The sequence below is a fragment of the Cygnus olor genome, chromosome 1, assembly GCF_009769625.2.
Source record: "Cygnus olor isolate bCygOlo1 chromosome 1, bCygOlo1.pri.v2, whole genome shotgun sequence".
In the NCBI taxonomy this organism is placed as follows: domain Eukaryota; kingdom Metazoa; phylum Chordata; class Aves; order Anseriformes; family Anatidae; genus Cygnus; species Cygnus olor.
Window position 1 is genome coordinate 152,766,282 of NC_049169.1, and position 24,032 is coordinate 152,790,313.

The following is a 24,032-nucleotide window of genomic DNA, read 5'->3' on the forward strand; positions in this document are numbered from 1 at the left end:
TACGGAGGCGCTTTCAAGGGTCGCCCCCGAAGCCCCCGCGCCCGTGAAAAACGTGGAGGTGACATTTGCACCCCGGTGTAAGAGGGGCTCGGGGGTAGCTCGGTGAAAGGCGACTCGTTTGTCTCGGGGGCTTGGAAACAGCCTCCCTCCTTCTCCTTTTGACCACATGGCATAACTCAAAAACAATAGTTCAAAAGTAAAATGGCATCGTGGTGTTCAGCCGCAGACAGGCACCCATCTAGCAGGAGAGAAAAGGGATAGTCCGCAGCACAATGTGCTTTTTGTGTCGGACTCTGTCACAAGGATTTCGTTGTTTGCTTTAGAGGCTGCGCCTGTTATACTTTCTTGAAAGTGCTTGTGTTAAACAAGAGTTATAAGTCATCCAAAACAACAAACATTTTGATTTTCTTTGCCTAAAGGGTTTTCCCTGGCCGTGGGCACCGTGAAAAAATAATGTACTTGCTGAGAAAGGAGCACCAGTAGTAGCATTACAAGCACAGTGCATTAAATATTGAATGACACCAGGGGAAAAAAAAAAAAAAAAAAAGAGCTTGTCGAGGGGCACTCAGCCTTAAAGTCTTTCTTCAACTTTGTCTTCAGCGCCTGTTGGACTATTTAAGACGGTGTTAATTAAGGGCTGCAGCTGATTCCCCCGGCCCGCAGCTTTGTCTCCGTCAATAGCCCCTCTGAACCCGGCTCTTTCCTCACGCCTTGGCTCGGCGGAGGCTGTGGCACGGCCCCGGGGCTGGGGGCTGGAGGCAGCCCCGGTCCCAGCCGGGGCAATATTTGGGGGGGGGGGGGGGCCGGGGCCAGGCGGCGGCACTGGGAGCCGGGGCACGGCGCCGGAGTGAAAGCCTGTTTGCACATTGCCCGGAGCCTGTTTGGCAAACAAGAGGCGGGCGAGCTTAATTTGTTTCAAATTAATCGTTTTCCAGAAAAAAAGGAAAGAAAAAAAAAAAAAAAAAAAAAGAAAAAAGAAGAAGAAGAGGAGGCAGAGCGGCCCTCCCCAAAACCCGACGGGAGGAGCCCGGGGGGGAGCTGCGCGCCCCCGAAGCCCCGCGTTGTGCCCACGCGTGGGGAGGCGTGGGGCGCGTGCCCGCGCGTGTCGTTGCGCGTGCCCGCGCGCGTGCCCGTGCCGCACCTTCCCGGCCCGCTGGGTGCGCGCCCGGGGCACCGCACGGCTGCGCGTCGGGGCGGGCGGTGGCACTGCGACCCCCGCGCGGATTTTTGGGGGGGGGGTGGTGGCAACGGGACGGGCGTGGGTGGGACCCTCCCCATTCGCTTCCCCGTCCCCAAGGGCATCCGGGGAAGGGGGCGGAGGGGCCGCTTGCGCAGGTGGAGGGGGGCCGGAGCCCCCCCGCACCTTCTCCCCCGGCCGGGACCCCCCCCGTCCCCAAAGCGCAGGGGCCGGGCTGGGGGCACCGAGCACCGAGAAGGGCGGGCGGGGGGGGGGGGGCCCATGCTCTGCCCCGCCGGAGGGGCGAGGGGGGGAAGAGCCGAGCATGGAGCTGGGAAATCCAATAGGCGGATTTTTCCTCTCTTTTTTTTTTTTTTTTTTTTTTTTTTAATGTCTGCGTCCCCCCTCTCCTCCTCCTCCTCCTCCTCCTCCTCCTTTCACACGGCGAGCCCCGGCCAAAGCGCTCCCAATGGCCTTTCAGAGAAGAAAAAGCCTCCGAGTGAAAACGGGCACGCATCCCCTTCCAGGCACCTTGCCAAAAGCTCCCAAGCACCCTACCTGGCATCCCAGCTTAAGTTTCTCGCAGAAGTGCGGGCGAGTGAGCGGGGGGGCCGGGAGGGGACGTGTTGGGGGGGGGGGGTGTGGGGTGTGGGGTGTGTGGGGGGGCGGAATTACAGCCGCCCCGCAGCAGCAGGCACAAGTTCAGAGCTCCGCTTCCCCCCTCTTTAATTAGGCTGGGGAGAGCCGCGGAGGCGCCTGGCTGAGGTGCGGCCGGGCCGAGCGAGTGAGTAGGGGGCTCAGCCCCGACGGGACGGGCACCAGGGGCTGGGGAGGGGGCGAGCAGCCGCCCCCCGGCAGGGGGATGTGGGGCGAGGGGTTTGGGGCGGGGGGGGGGGGGGGGGGGCGTAGGAGGGGTCCCCTCCCCTTCAGTGCCCTCCGGGCAAGTTTGGGGAGGCCGGTGGCGGTGCTGCAAAAGTCAGCCTGGAACAGCTGTGACTTCACCTATTAGCCCCGATGTCTTTCCGAGGAGATTGGCGGAGTTAAACATCCCACAATGGGCGCTCTGGGGCGTCTCCAGCCTGACCTCTACCCGGTTTTAATAGTTTCATAGGAACTTCATTAAATCAATTACTTAGTGAGCACATCATCATTTATTTGTAATTAGCACTGAAGAGCTTGATTTTTGCAGCAGCCCGCAGCCCGGTTCCCAGCGGGGTTGGCCATGTACTACAAGCACTTTTGTTTGCCGTGTGTGTTGACTCGTGGTATTATTATTCGGCCGCGACAATAAAAGTGTAATCTTCACGTCTTAATCTAGCGTTCGGGGGGGAAAGGAAAACAAACACGGCGAGGACGAGGCGCCGGCCGCCCGCCCCAAAATCCGCCCCCCCCCCCCCCCCCCCCTTCAAGCTCTGCCCGGCGTGGGGCAGCGGCTCCCGGGGCGTGCGGCCGGGAGGGGGGCTCAGAGGGGCGGGTTTGGGGTCGGGGGCCGGGGAGAGGGGGCCGGGGAGCGGGGAAGGGGGCGAGGAGGGATGAGGGTCGCGGCCCGGGGGCTGCGAGGGAGCGAAATGAACGCTGCGGCTGCGCGACGGCTGCCCGCGGCCGGGCAGGGCGGCTCTGCGTGGCCGTGGGGGCGTGGGGGGGGACCGCCGCTTTTCTTTGGGGGAGGTGGGACAGCAGCAAGCAGCCAGGCCTCCCCGCTTGCCCCGCAGGAAGCGCCCCACGCGTGGAGGTCCACGCGTGGAGCGCCCCACGGCTGCCCCCAGAAGATGGCCCAGGGGCGGGGGGCGACCCCTGTCTCCCACGACCCCTTTTCCCCATGACCCTTTTCCCCCACGACCCCTTTCTCCCACGGCCCCTTTCCCCCACGGCCCTTTCCTTTCTCCCACGGCCGCCGCGTCCACGCGTCCTGCGTGGGGTGCGTGGGAAGAAACGCCTCGATGCTCGACCCTCAGGTGCTGCCCACATGTCGGTCGCTAAACCTCATGTTTCCCCACGGAAAACCGCCGAGGTGCGTGGGGCGAACGCGCCCCGGGCCGGGGGTCCCCACGGAGCCCCCCTCGGGTGCAAGGGCGGCGGTGCCGGGACGAGCCCGGGTCACGCGTGGGCTTTGGGAAGGGGCCGAGTGCGGGGCGTTCAGACACGGGGGGATGGCTCGGGAATCGTGCGGGTGCCGGTGGTGCCAGTGCGTCCCCAAATTAACTCAAAAAAGGGACAAAACAACAAAAAAGAAAGCAGCTGGGACTCGGCGAGGCGCAACGCTTGCGCCTGCTGCTCGCCGGCAGCGCCGACCCTTGCAAGAGCGGGGCGCGTTGCTCCGTATTTTCAGTATTAAAGCGCCTCACCGGGCACACGAAACGGATCAAATCCTTTCCGCTCGCAAAACATCTGCTGGGAGCCCGGAGTCAGAGGGGACGAGCAGCCTTTTCCCTTCGTGGCACCGCGGCGATGGTCGTGGAGAGGCTGCGCGGGGTTTGCGCGGGGTTTGCGCGGGGTTCGCGCGGCGGAGCCCTCCCAGGCGGGCAGGGGAAATGGGGCAGAGCCCAAAGCGTTGCAAAGAAAAAGGGCTGACCTCCCGGACCCTCTGTGCCGGGGTGCTCGCCCGCCCCGTCCCGCCTGTCCCTGTGCATCCCTGCCCGTCCCTGCCAGCCCCCCCGGCGTGTTTCCCCCCCCCGGCCAGCACCCCCTGAAGCTGTTGATGGCTCGCAGGGCGTTAATTCGCCTTTACCGGGGGCCGCACCCTCTGGCATCGACCCTTTCACCCTCAATAAGCAGGAGAAAAGCTGCCCCCTGGAGAAACGGGCAAGGAAAGACCAGACCCCCAGTGGCTGCCAGGACACCCACCACTGCCACCCCGAGCAGCAAAAAGGGTTTGAAAGTTGGGGCCCCGGCTGCTCCCACCAGTAAACACGCTCCGAAATCTTGTACAGCAGCTGTTTAACATTTCCCTACCCAGTTATTAAACGCAAAAGGGAGTAAATTAAAACGGCAGAGTAAAATGAAATAAAAGCCCTCTTTTCATTTTGCTAAGAGACAACACCTAATTAAGGAATATTTGAATCCCACAAAAATGCAGACTCTCCATGGTGACATAAAACTTCTCGTTCAAAGCCGCAGCCGAACGCAAACCAACCCGATCCAGCCCAGGCCCAGCCCGGGTCCCAGTCCCGGCCTGGCACGGGTGTGGGCTCGCTGCCCTGATGCCACCCCAAACCAGATCCTTTCACAAGGGTCTTCCTTTGGCCTCCTAGGTTGTGATTTTTGGTCCAGAGCAGCTTTTCAGATCACAGCACCAGCCTCTGAGTTACATAGCCTTGCCTGACTCCCAGGGACAGCCCTGGGACCTTTTTTACCCCCCAAAAGAAAGAGTCTCCTACTGAAGGTGCCCATCCTGCATTCATCACTGGGAACCTTGGGGTATTTCCTGCCAGGCCATCACCCGACCGAAAGCTCAGAGCAATCTGTGGGGGATTTTACCATGATCTTCCTCCCCCCACCCATTTACTTTGCCAAGGCTTATGGTCCTTTTTGTGTTCATAGCCCACCCCATGTGCATGTGCGTGGTGCTCACAGCAGGATGCTCAGAGGCAGCACCCAGGGGTGTTCAGAGGTGGGGTTTTAGGGCCGGACACACAGCCACCCACGTGAATCTGCTTCTAACCAGGCAGAAACAGCAAGCAGGAGGAATGGGAAGATCTTAAGGCCGAACACAAAGAGGGACCACGGGCGCAGAGCGCTTCCAGTGGGTAGCAGAGCAGGGAGGCGAACAGCCCCGGCTCCTCAAGACATCCATCAGCCGGCGAGCTGAGGATTTAGCAGCATTTTATAGCCATTTAAATGGGGCTGCATTCGCTGTTTTGTAAGCCACCATAAAGCGGGAGTTTATCCTCTCCTTGGCTGCTGCAGTTGTGCTTTGTGTCCTCCCCAAAGCAAGGCCATTTCTGCAATTGCAGCTAAACGCCGACCGCGCGGGCGATGCGTGCCCGGCTCCCAGCACTCCCCTCCACACAGGCACCGATCCTGTACAAATACCCTCGGATCGTGCTCGTTAGAAGAATGAAACCCACAGGCATTTTTCCAGGACGGAAGGGAAAGAAACAACAACCTTGGGAGGAAGGCGGTGGTGGCGGCATGCGGCTGCCTTCTCCCCTGAGCTCTCCAAGGACACAGAGGCCATGGCGCAGGGTGACAGCAAGGTCCCTTTAGCAGCAGATGCATCTTTGCCTGTGTCCTGTTTTGAAGTACTTGCTTTATTTTTATTATGGCACCACTTGAGGGTCTGTGTCCCAAATCTGCTAGGAGTCAAGGCTTTGCTCCCTCCCTTTCGCAGTTGCCCATCTGCCGAGGAACGAAGTGTCACACCGTGCCCGTGTGTTGGATCCCAGTCGGATTAAAAGGAGGGGGGTGTGGTGGGGCATTTGATTTAAAATTTGACCCTGAGCTCCAGCAAAGACAGGGCCAAACCACGCCATGTTGCCTGGGCCGAGCCCACCTTACTGACATGGGCAGCGGGGGGCCGACCAGTGGCCGGCCTCGCAGGTGCGTGACACCAGCTCTGGCAAAACAGGGCTGGAAAAATGGGGGGTCACCTCGAAACGGCAGCTTGCAACCACATCTAAGCGAGGTGATTGCTTCCGAGCACAACGAACCCAGCCATTTCCGGACGCCAGCACTGGATCTGCCGCCCACGTTTGCATCGGCGGGCTGCCCGAGCCCCGCGCGTTGGGGAATTTAAAAACAATCATTCTTATTTTCTCCCTTGTTTCTGAATGAACCGGGCTCCTGCAGGAAAATAGCAGGGGGGAATATATTTCTGTGCGGGGATATAGCATTCTCGTTGAGGCATTTGGAGAGTAAAAGCATAAATGTGCAAAGCTGTGAAGAGATAATACACAGGGAAATGTTTTTTAAAATATAGAGGCAAAACCAGGATTACACTTTTCCAGAAGCAATTTGCAGCCTGCATGGCAATAAGAACCGGCGTGGCAAGGGAGAAACCTGGATGCAAAGGCATAAATGCCACAGGGCTCCTCCAGCCGCCATTTTAAGCAAATCACCTCAAACCTTGAGGGGCGCACACACAGACACGTAGGTGTGTGCACGTGTCTTTACAGCATGCTGCATGGTTATTCCTTTGTTTGAGGAAGGTTTAAGACATTTTGAAGCCCCAATGATTCACACCTACCTATGGGGGTTTGATGGTTAGGGTGGCACCCGGTTCATGTCCTGGCAATGGCGTTGTCAATAATTCATTTAAATGACCCGCGGGGACGTGCGGTGCATTAAGGACTCCTTACGCGCTCCATGCATATTCAGATTTTGACTCCTGAGGATCTGCAGGCTCACTTTGCCGAGGGACGCTGTCTCTCCAGCAGGTGTTACTAACTGAGGTAGTGCTAAAGCAGCAAGCGGGGTGACGGGGGAGTATCTCACGTAGCTGAGCAGGGCCAGAAACAGGCCGTGGACCAAACTCCGGTGAAGCTGACAGGCGCTCAGCTATCGGGATGTTGTCTTTCAGTCAGGGATTGTTTCAACCTCAAGTCTGTCTTCGAGTGCAGAGACTATAGGGGGATCTGCTACGCTGGAGAGGCAGATCTGTATTGCTGTGCTATAAATGTGCACACAGGGCAGTGTTTTGGGGCGGTGTAGGCTGAAGTGGGTCTGTTCGGTTACATGTGTATAAATCACTGGAGGCATACACCTGCCAAAAGGCAAAAGCAGAGCAGGATCACGTAACTGACTTCTTCCTGAACGACGCTTCTTGCTGCTGAGCATCATTTTGCAGTCCTGGTTATTCTTGCTTGTGAAAGCCGATGGTATTTTGGGTCTCTTTGGGACATCATTAGGTTTTAATTGACAGTATGGATTTCTAACTCAGCCTGTCCTAACGGTGCCCTCAGGACCAACCAACATGGCACTGGCAGGAAGTAATAATTCCCTCAGTGGAAGCTGGAAGGGATATTTTCTCCTGTGTCAGAGAAATATAAAGTTTGCCTCCAGTCTGCTGCATGAGGCACAGTCTGTGCACAGGGCAGGGAGCCGGACACATAAGCACCAATCCTGACAGACCCCCTTTGGGGCAGATCTCTCAACCTCACTCCCAACTCAGTGCCAAGTGGAGGCAATGAGGAAGACACCCTGCCGTCCTCAGGGCTCAGCAGGTTTGCTCACATGCGTGAGGCTGCTGGAAGGCAGCCGTCCCGCAGGCGCGCCTGAGCATCACGATGTCTCCCGGATGCTGCTGCCGCCCTTTGGCTGCCATACGTGCCACAGCAGTCCAATTTTCTGGGCCACCATGGGCAGGCGAGTAGCAGCCATCCTTTGTTTGCTTTAAATGATTTCAAGCACCAAAATAACATCTCTTTTCTCCGAGCTGCCGGCAAATCATGCGGCCTCCTGGCAAAAACTCTCCTTGTTCCTGGTCGGCTTGCCTTGTGCTCTGCCTGTTCACCTATAGATGTTTCTTTCCAAGGTCGGGAAGGCTCTGTTTTTATTTTTATTTCATGTTTTCAAGTGGAAAATCGCTACCTCTGGAAGCCCAGAGCTGGCACTGCCTGCGTGGAGCACTGGTGGTGCTGGGGGCTGCCCCTGGCCCATGGGCTGAGTACCTCTCCCATTGAAGGTCAGCATCTGCACATGAAGGGGAGAAAGAGATGCTTTTAGAGGCTTTTTTAAAATGTATTTTTTTATAAAGCACTCAGCAGACCCCAGCATTAAATGACCATAAATCTGGGAAACCCAGAACCTGTGACCCGCACTGTCTCTGCTACAAAACGCTGAGCAGAGCCGTGCTAATCGTAACGTTTCATCAGTAAGGTGCAATTTTCTTCTCTGTCGTCCCCAAGAGAGCTGTCTATGAAACTGCGGCAGAGAGGCGGTGATGGTCCTAGAGCCACCCACTGTCCTGTTACATCACCTTGGAGAAGCCACGATACCTCTCCCTCTCTTTCACCCCCCTCGTTTTTTAGGTCAGGATCATTCTCGCTGTTTGTGCCATAGGTAGAGCCAGGGGGGCTCCCAAATAGTGGTGGTGGCGGTAGGAGCAGCAGCAGTAAAAATAGTAATTATAATTATATCAAGAGACTGGGCTGTAGCCAAAACAAAATCCCTTTTCACACATTTCTATTTAGATGTAATCTATAAAACTGCATTTTTATGTCAACACATTGGCAATGCAATAACCCTGTCGTGGAGGCTGGAATAGGCATAGGCACAGACATCTGCATATTTATTCTATATCAGCTCATTTTTATGTGTGTGTATAATGACATGGCACGTCAGGATTTATTCTCCTGTGTTCACTGGAATATATATATATACATAGCAGTGTGTCATTTGCACAGTAAATGCTAAATGCCTTCAGTTTGTTATTCTGGGTGGTGCACAGGTAGCCTAGCCTTTTTTTTGGCCGTGTACAAGCTGGTCCAACTCTTTTATAGCACCAGAGGGGATCGCCAGGCTTGTAACTTCACAGAGGCAAGGAATTGGCCCTTGCCACTTGTAGCTTTGAAAAAATTAGACTAATTGCATGAGGTGCTACCACTTCCCTCCTCTGATCTGGCATCTCCCATGGCAGCAGATTGTGTCTCTGGCTCATCCAGCCCTGGAGTCAGGCGGTTGTCAAGAAATGACTTTTTCCCCTCTGGTATTTTGGCTCTAGATCTCTGGGTTGGAGGACACATTTTTCAGCACCTGCTAATAATTTTTTAACAGATGCTAGAAAGGAAAGTTTCCAAATACGGCAGATACAATCTGCTGTAGCCTGGGTCAAGCATGGACCACTAGGTTCATTTGCCCTAGAGATGGGGGACTAACAATACCCATTGTCTTAGCGAAAATGTTGTCTTCCTTGACGATGATGGTGGAGGCACCACCTCTGCAGCAGAGTGGAAGCATGCTGTATGCAAGGTCTCCTCTTTCGGCTGTAACACTGACGGGCTCCTCCATCACTTACAGGCAGGAGAAAGCCACGCTGCCGGGAACGATCATTTGCATTTTTTCAGACAAACTTCTATTTAAAATCCAAAGGAAACACCGGGCTGGTACAACACGTGCAGGTTCAAGTTGCAGTACAGCCACAGGAGGAATTCAGAAGCCCTGGTCTTCACAGAGATCAAGCCTAAAGCAACTTTTGAAACAAATACCCACTGCAGTACTTCTGGCAACTCGCAGTCCCATGAGTGCCACCACCCTTTGCTAAGCAAGTCCCCTGCCCACTTCCCTGTGTTTTTCTTGTGATAGCGTGTGTGTTTTCATCCACTAAAACTATTTGGTCTCATGGCCTTCTCTGGTCAGCAGGAAGCAATGGGACCTCGGAATGACTCTTGAGAGGCAAGAGAAATAAATAAAAGAAAAGGAAATTGAAACAATAACAACGAACACACCATCCAGTGCAGTTTTCCATTAGGCTTGGAAGGCAAATGACAACAGGCGTGGAAGGCTGCAGAAGAGACAAAATGTCTCACAAGGTTTTGACACTCTCACATGGTACTGTTTAGACAGAAATACTCGTTTCTCTCTTTCTCCTGCATCCAAAGCTGATGTAGGGCTCAAAGCAGGAGAAATGTAGAAGGCTGGGTATTGAGAGAGTGCTTACTACAGCTGGGGCTTCTTTTACCATCTTTTCCCAGTATGTATGTACATAATGACATATGCATGACATATATATATGATGTTAGTTAGGCCTCTGGACCTTGTCTCCCTCCAAGCAGTCCTCACTCATCTTCATCCCAGCCAACAGGTGATGGGCATGTTTTTTCCCTATCTGAAGCTCAGAAGTCATCTGTTAGCTCTCTTTCTGCCCACTGTAAAAAATAATCACTTTCAAATATAGCCAAAAACATAGGGTCAGAGCCTTAAGGTGAAGTCAGAGTGCTCAGGTGAATGTAATTTCCCCAACCCACTTTTTATTTCCCCTGCTTGCGATACTCCTTTTCAAGTTTGGAAATTAAAGTTATTTCCCTGCCAATGTTTTCTGCTCCCATGTGGCAAACGTTCCCCTTCCCAGTGGAGCAGGAGCCAGCATGGCTGCCTTGAGCGTGCATCAGCTTTGTGTATCCTGTCAACTCTTCTGTGGACAAAGTGAACAGTCCTGAGATCTGTTCTGTTCTGCCCTAGCCCACTGATGTGGCACCCCAAGCCAAGTATGTACATCATACAGGATCAGGAGGCAAAGTACTGACTGGCCGTGTTCCCTCATAAATAAGTTTTTGAGGATGTTTGCCTATTTTATCTTATCTATGAAATATTTTGTGACTTTTAAGCTGGGATATACTAAAAAGTGTGACTTAAAAACTGAAGCACATACTTCAAAATTATTGCATCTCAGTGACTACTCATCTTCTTTGCTCAGATCATAGATGAAGGGTAATTTGTCCTAACTGCTAGTTTGGTGCACTTAACCTGGGATCTGAAGAAAAACTTGCCATCAGACAAGTCTTTTGGGCTTGTTCACCAACATACATAGCCGAGGGTTGTGACCTGAATGGTGGGAAGTCAGACTGCCGGACCCATGTTTAGCTGCTCTGTAAATGCTGCACCTACAGAAAAGTCCCAATCCATGGGTACTTCAGTAATGAACTGGAAAGTAATTGAGGTTTTCTGACATCTTTCTCTCTGCCTCTATTAAGGGGCCTGCTTGTGGAGTCAGTAGCTCTAAGTCCCGAGGAAGTGTGGCAGATTGTTTTCCTCTCCCTTTAGCTTTGTTTTCATATCCTGCGCTCTGGAGAAGAACAAGTCTAATATTGTCTGTGTACTGTTCCTTTTCCACATAGCTTGAACGTCACAGCCTCTGCTGAACGGTCTTCAGCTATCGCAAAGGATGTAGAAAAAACACCCTCTTTGCCTCACATGAATGCATCTTGGAAAGCTAGACCTTAAATGCGGTTTGGGTTTTTCAGTCTGAAGGTGTATTTTTGCATACTAAGTTAAAATAAATGTAAAACGAAACAAGATTTCATCTCATAGCATAGGCTAAGTGCCAGCTTCCAAAATCTGTATTTCAGGGTATGTTTTAAGTTTAGTTTCAGTCTTCAGATTGTTGTTTACTCTGCTGTCAGCAGACTTTTGCTTCTGCTATACTCCTGCCCTTACGATGCATGTATTGATGACTGCTTAACTCTTGCCAGAGCTCGTCTCCCATATTGTGAATAAATTGCAGCTTGAAGTTGCCACTTTTTGCTCACATAGAGTTATTGCTGTTGTATTTATTTTAGTGTTACTATGGCTCTGCCATGACGGACTTTGAGTTGGATTTCTGCTCCTCTCAGCAATTAGATGAAAAAATTATGGTGACTTGTCCTCTGATATGCCACCTATAAATGTAGTGATGTGATTTGACATATAGCTAGTCAGGTAATTGCCAAAGACATATGCCAGTTGGGACAAGCCCAACGTGCTGAAAAACAGCTGAGAAACCCATGGCCAGGCATATAACTCGGGGCATCATGCACCCCTTCAACTCCTTTCAAACAAATCCAACAAGTATCCCAGGCTTGTGATTTCAACAACATCATCCTCTCTGCCTCTATTCTAAGCAAAACCTACAGCAACTTGTTTTGGGGTGGTGTGAGCTGGTCCTGCGCTAAGAGGGGTTACGCTGCACCCTGCCATGACCAGCAAACGGTGTGGGGCTGGGCTGCTCAGAAACATCCACAGAGAGGCAGGGGTCAGGGATGAATGCAAACCATCCCACACCAATCTTGAGACCTGATTGAAGCCAGGTGGCCATTTCTGCAGTCCTTACTCAAGCCAGGCTCTCCTTGTACCAGCGAGACTTTGGCCTGTGTGAGGACTGCAGATCTTGGCCTCTGACGTGCACTGCGGTGGCAGATTCCTGCAGACTGCTGCTGCTCCTGCAAGGCTGCCGCTCGGGGCTGTGCCAGGAGAGAGCATGGGGGAAGGGACACTTCCAAACGAGAAATGGACTTTTCTTTTTTTTTCTTTTTCCTTTTAAATGAGAGATTTGTTGGCTTCAGGCAAATGGCAGAAGGTCTTACTGAAAAGGCTTCTTTATGGGATTGTGGTTTTGCTTGGGGTAGCTGAGAGAAGTCTGTAAACCCCAGGAGCTCGGGGAGTTTGACAGGTTTGACAGGCCTTTCTGCTACTTGTGAACAGGAGGCTGGGACGAGTGCTCTGGAGATCACCGCCCCGTTTTCCATCAAAGCGTGCTGGCACGGCAGAGGAAGAGCGAAGCTGCTTTTTCCCCCCACTCCGTTTTCTTGTTTGGAGGCGATCTCAGAGATTTGCATTTCTGGGTCTTTTAACCTCCATACGTTCTGGTCTCTCCTCAGCATCACATTCCTGTTGGCCTTCCTGGGCTTTGGATTAGAGCCTCCTGCCGAGCCCTGAGCACCTTGAAGGAGGCACAACCACAAGCATTAGCTACAGCAAAGGCTGGGGTATGCTGGCTCCGAAAAGCAGCCCTCTCACATGGACCCCAGCAGCACGGCCCTCCCTTCCCGGGCCTACTTATCCTGCCTTGCCCCACACGCTGCCCTGGCCTGAAGTGGTGGGCAGAGGGGAAAAGGAAGATGGAAACCATTACCCTCCTGTCCCACCCTGTGCCCTCAATCCTGCCCTGATCCCGTGAACACTCGCTGAGCTTGCAGGGCCCGGGTTTCTGGATTTTTGTGGCTGTCGGCCTGCTCAGACTATCACTGGCCAGCAAGCCGCTGCTGGGGTCGCTGCCCCGTGCTTGTGGCACAGGGGAAGCCTGGAAAGAATCGGTAGTTCATAGAAAACGCACACGCAAAGAGGAATTTCCTTTTTCTTTGAAAGGCTGTAATTTAATTTAAAAGGAAATCCAGCGACAACTTCCTGGGAAATAAATGGCTTTCTGTAAATCTCTGTGGTGAAAGGCTGCTTAGCTGAAAATCAGCTGAATTCTTCTTACTCTGCTTTCTAATCTGGCCTTAGTTCCTAACCCAGACCAAAGCTTTGGGAACTGCAGTGAGCTCTGACACTGCTGAGGGCTGAACAAACCCAGGAGATTAAGTTAAGCTCGCGAGCTGAAGCCAGCTCCGGGCTGTATTGATCACACAAGCTGCAACAGCCCTAGGAGCCGACCTGATCCTGCTAATACCTGAGCACCCAGAGTCTCCTGCCTCCAGGACCCCCAGCCCTGGGGAGGTCCATTTTGGGGGACTGTAATTCCCTGCCTGCCTACCTGGCAGAGCCTGGTCTGTCCCCCTGGTCTGGCTGACCCAGGTGGAGGCTCACAAGCTTTATTCAGCGCCAGCTTAAAACATAGAAGCATCGATCCCATAGGCAAAGCACTGGAGAAGGCTCGTCGGGCTGAAGAAAAAATAAAAGCAAGGCTTTTGGTGCAAACCCTCCAGCTCCATTCTGCTTTTCTGTCTCTTTCTGGTCTTATTGAGGCCTTGTAATGCCGTGTTATTTCAGACATTTCATTCTCATATAAAGCTAGCTGCTGGTTCTCTGGTCTCTTACCATTTCCAAATACTGTCATGCGACAAGTGTTTCTTCCCCCTTCTGGACATTCGTGAAACTCTGGGGCTTCTTCCACACCACCTAGTCACCAGCTGGCTTCTCTGAGCAAGTAGTCTCACCCTTCATATATTGCTGTTCAATTAGGGTGATGACCACAAGCCCCAAATGACTATGTTAGGGCTGTGCAAGCACAGTAAGAAGTGACCTATGCCCCAGAGTGCATCAGCTGAATAAACAAGGCAGAGGAAATAATAATGGTCCGGTTGTACAAGGGGGAACCGAGGTACACAGAGTGTGCTTGGGGGAAGCGAGCCTGCCCCGGCGGTGCTGGAGCATCCCCACGTGCGAGTGCCCTTCGCTTGGGTACGGGGTGTCCGGCGCTGCCGTTCAATGTGAACGCGGCTCCCACTCCACAAGTCATTTTCATTTTGCTGGGGTACTGTGCTGCAGCTCAGTAACTGACGTTAAGGGGAACTTTTAACACCTCAACAGCAAATGGAGGAGAGTGTTTCCCATTAGTGGCTGAGGAAGTAGTGCTCCCGTAACTTCAGCCTTGAAAGCTAATGAAGCTCAGATTGTGGCTGTGGCCTTTGAAGTACAGATGCCTGAGGTCAGTGCAGTTTTCAGAGGTGCCAGTGCTATGCTCTGTCAGTGTGTTAGTCTGGGCGAGGGCCCAATAACTCTAATCCTGTAATCATGTTTCTGTAAGCAAGAGCATTTATTGTGCAGATAGAGGGGGATAGCTGCAGCAGTAATTAAATCAGGGGTATGCTATGGAGGAGAAGCCAATCCAACCCTGGAATATCATTTCCAGTAGAGGAAGTTACAGCCAACTACGTCAGTAGATAAGTAGCAAAATATTGGAACCATTTTAGTGAGAGAGTGCGGGGATAGAAATGACTTGCTTGGCCATCTAATCCATCCCCCTGCCAGTGCACTCATGCTGGTAGCGCGGTGATGTTAATGCGCTGGCAAAAGCCAGGCAATTCAAAGCAGTGGCTTGACACTCCATCCTTGGCTCACACTAACACGCAGGGGGTAAGAGAGCACAACGATGAGCTTGGCACCTTTGGCTTTGGATTTAATTCCTTCTCTCGGGCTGTTTCACAACCTCAGGCCACGTAATATGCATTTTATGGCTTCTAATGTAGACCATTATCTGCCAGGTATATGTGGGTTGTCAGAAAGACATGAAGGCATATTCCACTTTAGTGTGGGGGGGAATATATATATATGTAAATATGGTTCATCAAGGAGATGGGAAGAGCCTCCAAAAAGCTGTTCTGCTCTACTAATTACTATCCGCTTAGACTTTTTTTTTTTTTTTTTTTTTTTTACAACCTACTCAACTCCAGTATTGATAAATCTTATGTATAGGTTTTTAAATCAGAAATCTTCTATATTAAAGAAGCGGTGTATATATATACTATATACAACAACTATTTTTAAAGGAAGAAGTGAATGGGAGTACATTGTACTCCTTTCTTATGCAGATCTCTCTAACTTCAATGGGGGCTCTGTGTGCGCAATGGCCGTAGAATTGGTGATGAAGAATCTGTTTTGAATACCAAGGAAGAATGGAAAATGCTTGTTTAAAGAAAATCTGATAGCATGCTGCAGACTTCAGTTATACTGCACAGATGTGCACACATGATAGTGTACCTCTACATGTATGTATGTGGGCAAGTATGTATGTATATGCATATATACGCACCCATTTCCTTTAGCTCAGTGCCTGAAAGTTCATTTCTGGGAATCCTGATTCTTGATATATTATTTGTAAACAGAGGGCCAGGGGACTGGAGCATTTCCTTGACTTCAATGGATGATGAGGCCTCAAGCTGTGAGCTCAGATTGGGACCTCTAAGTATCCCGCTGCTCCCTAACAGCTTGCTGAAAAATGACATAATTTGTGACATCAGCAATATGCTGTTTTAACAGAGTTTTGTAAAACGGTTTCCACCCGTGTGTGCAGGACAAAAACACCGATCCTCACTACACCAGGAAGGCCCCCTTCTCTATTCCTCACCCACCTTGCGTTCCCCGTACTTTTTAGGTATACGTTGCTATAAAGTCCTGACATTTGAAGAGCGATGGGAGGTTGTTTGGCGATATCTGCGCGAGAGCTCCCACCCTGTCAGTGCCAGGCAAGATGTCACTTTTCAGTGGAGTGGTGGCTGCCAGCGGGAGGCTCAGCGATGCAGATTTTAATACGGAGATTTAATTTCAAATACAATTCACAGTTTGTGCATGGCTGAAAAATGTTTCCTACCACCTGGATGCTCAGGACACCATTTTGGGATGAAATAAATTTCAATTCGGACAATGCCTTTTCCTTCCAAGTGATGCCTTTGAAGCGTTTCACAGCTCTGCCAACAAGATGTTGTATACAATTCTAATAGCGGCAGCAGAGAATGCACCAAATTAAAAATCACCCAAAATAATATAAAAAAATATCCGATAGCCTTGGATAGAAAGATGTTAGCCTGAGATTGAGTCAAATGCTAGAGTTTTAATGATTTTTGCACAGGATGTTTTATACTACAAAGCGAAAAGAATGATTTGCTTCCTGTAAATGATGCTGTGGGGTAATTTATTTTAAAATAAGATGCAAACTAATTAAAAAAAAAAAAGGGTTTGAATACTGTCAGTATCTTAACCACAGTAAGAGGAGCATGCCTGCAGCTGGAAGAGGCTTCGTTGCCAGTACAGTGCAATAGGGGAATTCTGTGCCTGTCGGGAAAGACCCCCCGAGGGAGGTCTCCTGGCACTGACCGACCTCCTGGGAGCGAGGTCCATGGGAGAGGCCCTGTTACTAAAGCTCCCTGTGGATGGCAGGGGAAGGTAGCTGGGGAGACAGAGCACCTCCACAAGTGACAGACAGGGGGATGAGGCAGGCACCTGCCTGTTTAGGAGACCATTCCCTGTTTTTTTTCAGCCCAGCCCAATCTGCTCCCAGAGGCAAAGTGCACTGAGATTAGAACATGGTAGGTGTTGGTAAGACTCCACGTGAAAAACTAGAGGGTTTTTGCCACTCAGTAGCAGTGTCGTAGGCCTTCCTCACAGAAAGAAGGAACATAAAATGTATTTTTCAAGAGGAGAAACAGTCCATTGCTGTGGATGTTTAGGCAGAAGACCATGGTCATGAGCACAGCTGAGGAAAGCATAGAAGTAGAAGTTTCCTATTCTTCCTAAGCTTTTAGGTTCCTCTTTTCCTCATTTCTTGCTGCACCCCTGTAGATTTTATAGCATCATGAAACCATAAGACTAGAAAGAACTTAGGGGTTTACCTTACCTGGCCTGCTCCAAAAAACCCTCATTGATTTCCTTTAGTGATTTACCATGCAACTGGTCTTCAATTAGATGGGTTTTGTTGTTGATGATGTTATTTTAAAAATAGTTGAGACGTTTGCATTTCCATTTGCTGTGAAGTAAACTGTTTTCTGCCTACTCTTGTGCCCAAGGACAACTCCACCGGGGAGGACAGGCATGCAGCTGCCCCCTCCGCCCCCATCCCTCGGCCACCCCTCAGCCCCACACCCCACAACCATGGGTTTCGTAATGCCAAGAGGGACTCGCTACAGCCCTCTGAGGTTTTTTGAGGTGGCAGTCTTCTGCTCAGGCTGGTAACCAAATGCACCAGATGGCAAGAAGCACAAGGCTTGCAGTGGCATCTTGTTGGAGAGCGCACGTTGTATGAGCTTTTGCCATGGGCAGAGAGGGTTTGTCGGTGTACTGGGGATGACTGGAAGTGTGCACGGAGGGAGAGCTGGGAGAGGTGGAGAGCCAGAGCTTGGCTTGCTCTGCTCGCTCCTCTCCGCATGCCCAGCTGGGGGCTTGGAGGACCACTACCATAAGCCAGGCGTGCAGGCAGTGTGCTTCAGCTCTTTCTGCCCATCCACAACCAGAGAAGCAAAATACGGTGTGGAGACACAAAATGATTTCCTGCTTTTGCCCGTAGCACTCGCTGATAACAAACCAGCCCCGTCTCTCTGGTGATTTCTGGATTTATGCACATTTACTTTGGACGGAGGGAAAGCACGGCTCCTATTTTCATACTGGGTTCTCACATGAAGAAATGGGGGGAGAGGAGAAGGAGGAGGGGGAGAAGATGCAGCTGCAAAAACAGTCGGTGAAACATAAAAATCCCTATTGTTTTGTTGTAGCTCTCAGTGCCCTTCAACTTCTGGGCACAGACAGGCCCCCCCCCTGCTCAGGTTCAATACACAGGGGAGCCTTGGGGCTCTGAGCTCCCTCCCTATTTTCCCTAAGCCTTGCTGTCAATTGTGCTTTTGTTCAAAGAAAAAATTTAGCCCAATGCATGCTAATTTATAGCCAGGGAGGCAATTAAAAAAAAAGTTTATTATCCTTCCCTCCCGCCCCTCCAGTGGAGTGGGTTTTTTTGGTAAACTCGGCACAAACTGATGTCAGTAAGGAGGGGAACAAGGCCAGGAACCAAGCACAGATCTCTGCATCATCAACATGTGAAATGGGACAGCCTTCCAATTCACCCTGCCTGCCTGAGCTCAGGAACATGCACATTTCATGAAATTATAGGCACAGAGGCACGATATTGCACACTTGCACTGTACACCTCTCTCTCACATAACTAGTTCAACAAACATGGTCTAAACTTTAAGGAAAGAAACCTCCTAACATAGCTGCCGTGACAGCAAAGTAACCGTATAGTCCTTGCTCACCCTCTGCCACCAGTTTCCCTCTCCCTTGCAAGTATTTAATTCCAGCCACGGGCTTCTTGCTGATAAAGCAGAAGGCAGGACTCAGCTCTGCAGCGACACATGCACCGCTGACTCTATCCGAGCTGCATCTCTAGGTAGGACCGGGCATGCAGAGTTAACAGGAAGAGCTTCTGGTGGCACCCCACAGCGCACCAGACCTGCACAAGCATCGCTGTATTTTAGGGACTGCTGCAAAAGCAAGCCAAGAAGGAGGTCAGGTATCACGAAGCCTAGACCAGGTCTTGCCAGCAGCACGAACTTGTCTGCTGTATATCTGAGGATACTGTGGTCATGTGCCACGCAGGGACAAGGTTTTTACCCTCAGCAAGCTTCGCTTTGGAAAATCCCTGATGTGTGTGCTTGCTACCACAACCTTAATAATGTTAGGAGTGCTAGCAGAAGTAGGAATAAAATCACAAGCGTAAGACCCAAAACTACAAGGATCTACGTGTAGCACCTTACAGTGTTGGCTTTGCCACACAGACGTGGCAGTTTCAGGGTTAGTTTGGGAAGTGACAGCCCCAAAACAAAGTGAGGATGTCTGAGTTTTCCCCCATGGGGCACCCCATTTCCCGTGTCCCCAAGCGCAGGAGGAGAACCCCTCTTCCAGTGAGGGATGCTCACAGCTGGGGGGGAGGGAAGGGAAGGGGAAGAAAGGGTGAGGACCCCCGTTCTCCTTTCTCTTCATCTTCCTCATCCCCTTCTCCCTTCCCCATCCCTTTCTCTTGGCAGCAGGGAAGAAAAGCAGAAAGGAGCACCCCAAAACTGCCGCCAGCACCCCCAGCCCTTGTGCTCCCCCACCCGGCTTGGTGCTAAAATCCCCAAACCCAGGGTGCAGGGAGAAATAGCGAATAGGGCAACACACCGTCCCTGCAAGCTTTTTTTCCCCCCTTGCTGATATTTATAATGGGATCTAGCACCCCGCACTGCCCGGGAGCCTGGCCGCTCGCTGAAGGGACCGAGGGAGGTGGCGGTGGGAGGGCTGCAGCGAGGGGATGGATGAAATGCAGCCAGAGCCGGGCTTGCTTTCTTTTCTTTTTCTCCCCACCCCTCCAACTCAAAACGAGAAACTACTGCCCGAGGAGCAGATACTCCGTCTTACTGGCTTGTAAAAAAAAAGTTTTCGAAGGCTGGTTTCCACCAGAAACCTTTATTTTCCGTTGAAGGCAGAATTAAGCCGACACGCGTGAGTGCGTGCTGCCAGAGCTGTGCCGCTCTGCGCCGCGCGTCGCGGGGAGAGCAGCGGAGCAGTGGGCTTCAGGCACAAACCCCAGATTTTGGGAAGAGCTGTCTCAGGGAGAGGACTGGAGTGGCCCCAGGAACAAGGAGGGACCCTTAGGAAGAGTTAAAGCTCAGTGTCGGGTTGCTTCTTGATAGTGCAGAGAACATGCTGTTCCTGGAAGGGGGCTGTGGCTGGGAAATGCATCCCTTGCTAAAATACCGTTTGATGCTTGTGTTGAAGAGGAAACCAAAACAATCTTTTCCTTTCAAGCCCTGGTTTCAAAACAAAACCAAAAGAGAGAGAGAGAGAGAGAGAGAGAGAGAGAAAAAAAGCCTCTAAATTTCCAACTGCAGCTTTGAACAGCTTTCCTAGCGATGTTTTCTTCAAAGCTCGCAGGCGGACTGCCCCTGTGCTCCCGGGGTCCCCCTGCCCTCCCTTCCCCCGGTAGGCTCAGAAGCAAATGCCCTGCTAAATAATTGCTAGAATTTGGAAAAAAAAAAAAAAAAGGAAAAAAAAAGAGAAGAAGAAGAAGAAGAAGAAGGGAAAATGCGCACCACCATTCAGGTGCTAACCTACTTATTTGAAAGTAATTTATTTTCCATTTTGCCCGTTTTCCCCCTTTAAAACAGAACGCTGAAAGAAAGAATAAGTGCTTTAACATTTCAATGTTGTGCTCCGGTAATTACTTTTTCACTTTTCCCCTAAGTTCCAATGTGAAAACCTCACAGGGGGGTCTTTGCTGCAGCAGGGCTACAGTTCCCAATCCCAAGCGCAAGATCTGCAATTACAAACCCATTCGGTGCCCTTCCCTATCATTAATATGCACAAAATCCTGCTGCTAATCTTATAATCTGTTTTGTTTCATCAATTGCTTGCCTAGCACCGGGCAGGAAAGAAAGAGAGGGAAAGAGAAAGGAAGAAAGAGGGAAAGAATAAAGCCGGAAAACACGTAAAGCTTCCTAAAGTAAACTGAAAAACAAATAAATCGGATTTTATTTCTTATAAAGCGCAGGTCGTTAGGACTGTTAAATGAGAGCGGGGTTTTCCGCTGCAGGGGGATCCGAGAAAATAAGGGAGAAACCTAACTGTAAACCCAGCGCCAGGAGCCAACGCAAAGGTTTGCGACTCCTGCTCCTCCCGAATGAAGTTGCTGCAGCCGGGAGTTATTCGGGACCCCCCCTTCCCTGGCGCTGCCCCGTGTCCTGAAAAAGCTCCCGTGAAACAATGGAGACGCAGGATTTTTGGAAATCCGCTCCCCCCTGCAGCCCCCCCACCCCACCCCGGCGGGGTATTAAGGGAATAAAACAATCTCCGCCGCACGGGTCCTATTGAGATTAATGAAAAAATTATGCAAAAAAGGAAAAAAAAAAAGAGAGAGAAAAAAAAAAAAGAAAACCCAACGCCATATCTCATTTTCCTCTCCCTGCGCCAGGCCTCGCCTCCGTCCTGCCTTGCACCTGATGATTTATTAACGCAATCTGCGGGGATAGCTACAAACGCGCCCAGCTCCGGCTTGTCCCCCCAGCTCATCGTCTAAGTAATTGTTTCTCATTAGTCCCGATAATGTTTTAATAGCGTTACCCATAATTTAGCCGGCCGGGAATTAATAACGGGGGGTGCCCTCGGCCGCACGGGGGCCGTGGCCGTGGGTTCACCGGCTCAGCCCCAGGTGCCAGCACCGGGGGGAGCGCTGCAGCCCCGACGGCACGGAGGGGGTTCGTTATTTTTTTTCCTTCCCCCCCTCCCTATTTTTTTATTTTCCCCTTCTCCTCCCCTTAATTCAAGCAAAAATAAGAAAAATGTTTAAAAAGTGCTGCTCAGAGACGGAGGGGAAACATAATAAGCGAGCAGATGGGAGGAATAAGCCGCTGCGACTCCATACGTAAAATGGCCATGGAGGCAGTGAAAAATGAAACTAAAAAACAACTGTTTTCTATTTACAAATTTAAATAAACAGAACAGCCTTCCCCGCGGTGTTTGTCTAAGTGCAGCAGCATTGCTGCTGTGTAGGTCATGAAAAGGTTGGTGCATAGTTTAAAACTTCCCATTCTGTTAATTTCTTAAAGAACAGTCGTTCATAGTCTGAGCACAAAAGCTCATGATTTAATGAGGAACAGAAACAAAATCTCTGATTGTTGGTGTTTCAAACTTCATTGGAGTCCTCTGGCAACCACAAGTTGATCCTCTGCAGCTTCAATACCCTTTAGCCCTCCATATAAGAGTACATGCTGAATAGAGGACAATGCCTGGTTGTTATGTTTATTTACCCTTACTACAAGCTGGGTTAACCTCTTCAAAACAGCTTTACTAAGCCCGTTAACCACACGGCCCACATGACCTGTAGCCGTATCCCTAATGTGATGTAAATCTGACTCGAGACCATATGCACAAGTTCTGCTGCATTGTGCCTTCGAAAACTACAAGTTTATTGCCGGCCAGCCCTGCCCGGGCTCCGCGCTTCCAGGAGGCAGCGGTCTCAATAGCGACCACTCGAAAACCAGAGGAAAGTCAAGAGTCTCTCATTGTTGGGGCAATATTTTTAATGGCTGTTGCACTTATACAGAAGGGGGGTGACGAGGAGCCCGTACAGGGTAATGATTTTCATCGCAATTATTTCAGCTGGTGCATAATTATTCAGGGCTTTGCCCTTTCTGACAGGACTTCTGCACATGGACGGGAAGAAGCGAGGGCTGAAGAGGCGACTGACCCGGTTTCCACGTGTTATTTTAATGGAGCTCACCGCTTATGGTGTGCTGTTATCCTTTCATGAAGTCATAATCCCAAATCTGCAGTAATTATCGTGATGTCGCTCGGTCCGTGATGTAACTTCATCGCAGGCTATGAGTACAGGAGCGAGCGGTGCTTCGAGTCGGGAATACTTTTCATAATTAGCAATTCTGGCAAGCAAATTATGACAGATCTGCAAAATGTAAATGAATTTCTGCTTAAGCGTGATGTATTTAACTTTTTTTTTTTTTTTTCTTCCCCCCAAGTATTATAGTCATCTTTTAAAACAGCTACTGTGGCCCCATGGTGAGAGCTTCATTTACCAGATCATTTTTTCTTGATGGCTGTGGCAAGCGTAACAATGTTCTGTGCCTGCTTCAGTAATGGCATGTCTATCATGCTCCCGTGGAAAGTAAACGCTCCCTGGAAAAGAGAGAATATAAACTTCCTGGAGGGACCTTTGGAAATCATAGCTTGTCTTTTTCTTTAAAAATACATCCGCTAAGCCAGATGCTGAGATCCCCCAGGCAGCTGGAACAAGTTTTAGGAGAGAAACTAAACATGGCGAGGCAAACACATTTAAAAAGAAATGAGGTGGGAGCTGAGTGCTCTAAAGATGAGGCAAAAAAAGGGGAGAGAGAGAGAAGTAAAGGCAGGGGGTGCTTCAGCCCACGCAGCCTCTCCAGGCTCCAGCATCACCCCGTGAGCTGGGCTGCGTGCAGGGTGCCAAGAGGGGGGCACAAAATGCCATGTGGATGGAGGGCACAGCCACGTAGCAAAGGGGGAGAACCATCATCTTCCTCAGTAAAACAGACATAGGGCTCTGGGGAGAGGCAGGGGGGATTTCTGCATTTGGGGTGTGCGGAGGTGGTGCTGCCGTGCCTCCCTGTTGGGTCTCCCCTGCCTGTGCTCAGAGCAAGGGGCTGGGATGAAATCTGGAAAAAAAACAACAAACAATTGCAGTAATATCACAATTAGTGCCATAATATTGCCCAAATCTTCTCTGGAAACAATGGAAGGCCCACCTGCATGCTGCATGTAGGGAATTTCCCAGAACTGACCCCAAACTAGCCTGTACACCTCAGCAGCAGTGGTCGGAGAGCCAGAGAAGATCTGAGCTTCACTTCGAATTTCTAGGGACTTTGTGTTGCTACCGTGCTGACAAGTTTAACATAATTAACTATAAATGGCAGTTAAACAGAAGAACATGCATTAAGTAGGGCCAAACCCGAGTCGTTACCTTGGAAGTTTTAATCTATGCTTGTGTTGAAGAGACAGGACCTTGACCGTATAACACTGTGCATCAGGATATACCGAAGTTCAGTGGGGGAAAAAAAAAATCTTATTTGTAATGCTCATAGTACTTTGACACATTCTTGGAAAAACAAACCCAAAGTTATGATACTGAAGAATTTAGGACTGAGGGCCTGTCTCCAGCGTTGCATTCCTGTGATGTGCACAGGGTGTGCAGCTCTTGGTATGCTGCTGCCACCGACATGGGACCCCCGGCCGGTCCTAGATTTGACAGCGAGCAAGGCGAGGCGAGGAGAGGGAAGAAAGATAGCGGCGGGTGTGCATGTGCATGCCCAGGAAGAGCAACGCAGAGCGGAGCGAGCAGCTTATTGTTGTCTATTTTTCTTGGAAGAATTGATAATAATTAAATAGAGGAATCTAATAAACAAAGTGAAAATATTGCCCATTTACTGAAACGTTTATG

General features: G+C 50.8%; 1 protein-coding gene and 1 long non-coding RNA gene across 3 annotated transcripts in view; one reads left to right on the top strand and one right to left on the bottom strand.

Moving 5' to 3' along the window:
* Positions 1 to 1,935: 1,935 nt before the first annotated feature.
* Positions 1,936 to 24,032, top strand: part of LOC121060382 — a 60,364-nt gene continuing 38,267 nt past the window's right edge. Inside the window, exon 1 of the long non-coding RNA XR_005814806.1 lies at positions 1,936 to 1,961. This is a non-coding gene — a long non-coding RNA (uncharacterized LOC121060382). The remainder of the gene's footprint in view (positions 1,962 to 24,032) is intronic.
* Positions 22,111 to 24,032, bottom strand: part of CLYBL (citramalyl-CoA lyase) — a 159,917-nt gene continuing 157,995 nt past the window's right edge. For both annotated transcript variants that reach the window (XM_040538070.1, XM_040538080.1), the window contains 2 exons: positions 22,639 to 22,738; positions 22,111 to 22,508 (listed from right to left, as the gene is read on the bottom strand). In XM_040538070.1, the coding sequence (XP_040394004.1) occupies positions 22,643 to 22,738 (96 nt within the window). In that variant the 3' untranslated portion in view covers positions 22,111 to 22,508; positions 22,639 to 22,642. The remainder of the gene's footprint in view (positions 22,509 to 22,638; positions 22,739 to 24,032) is intronic.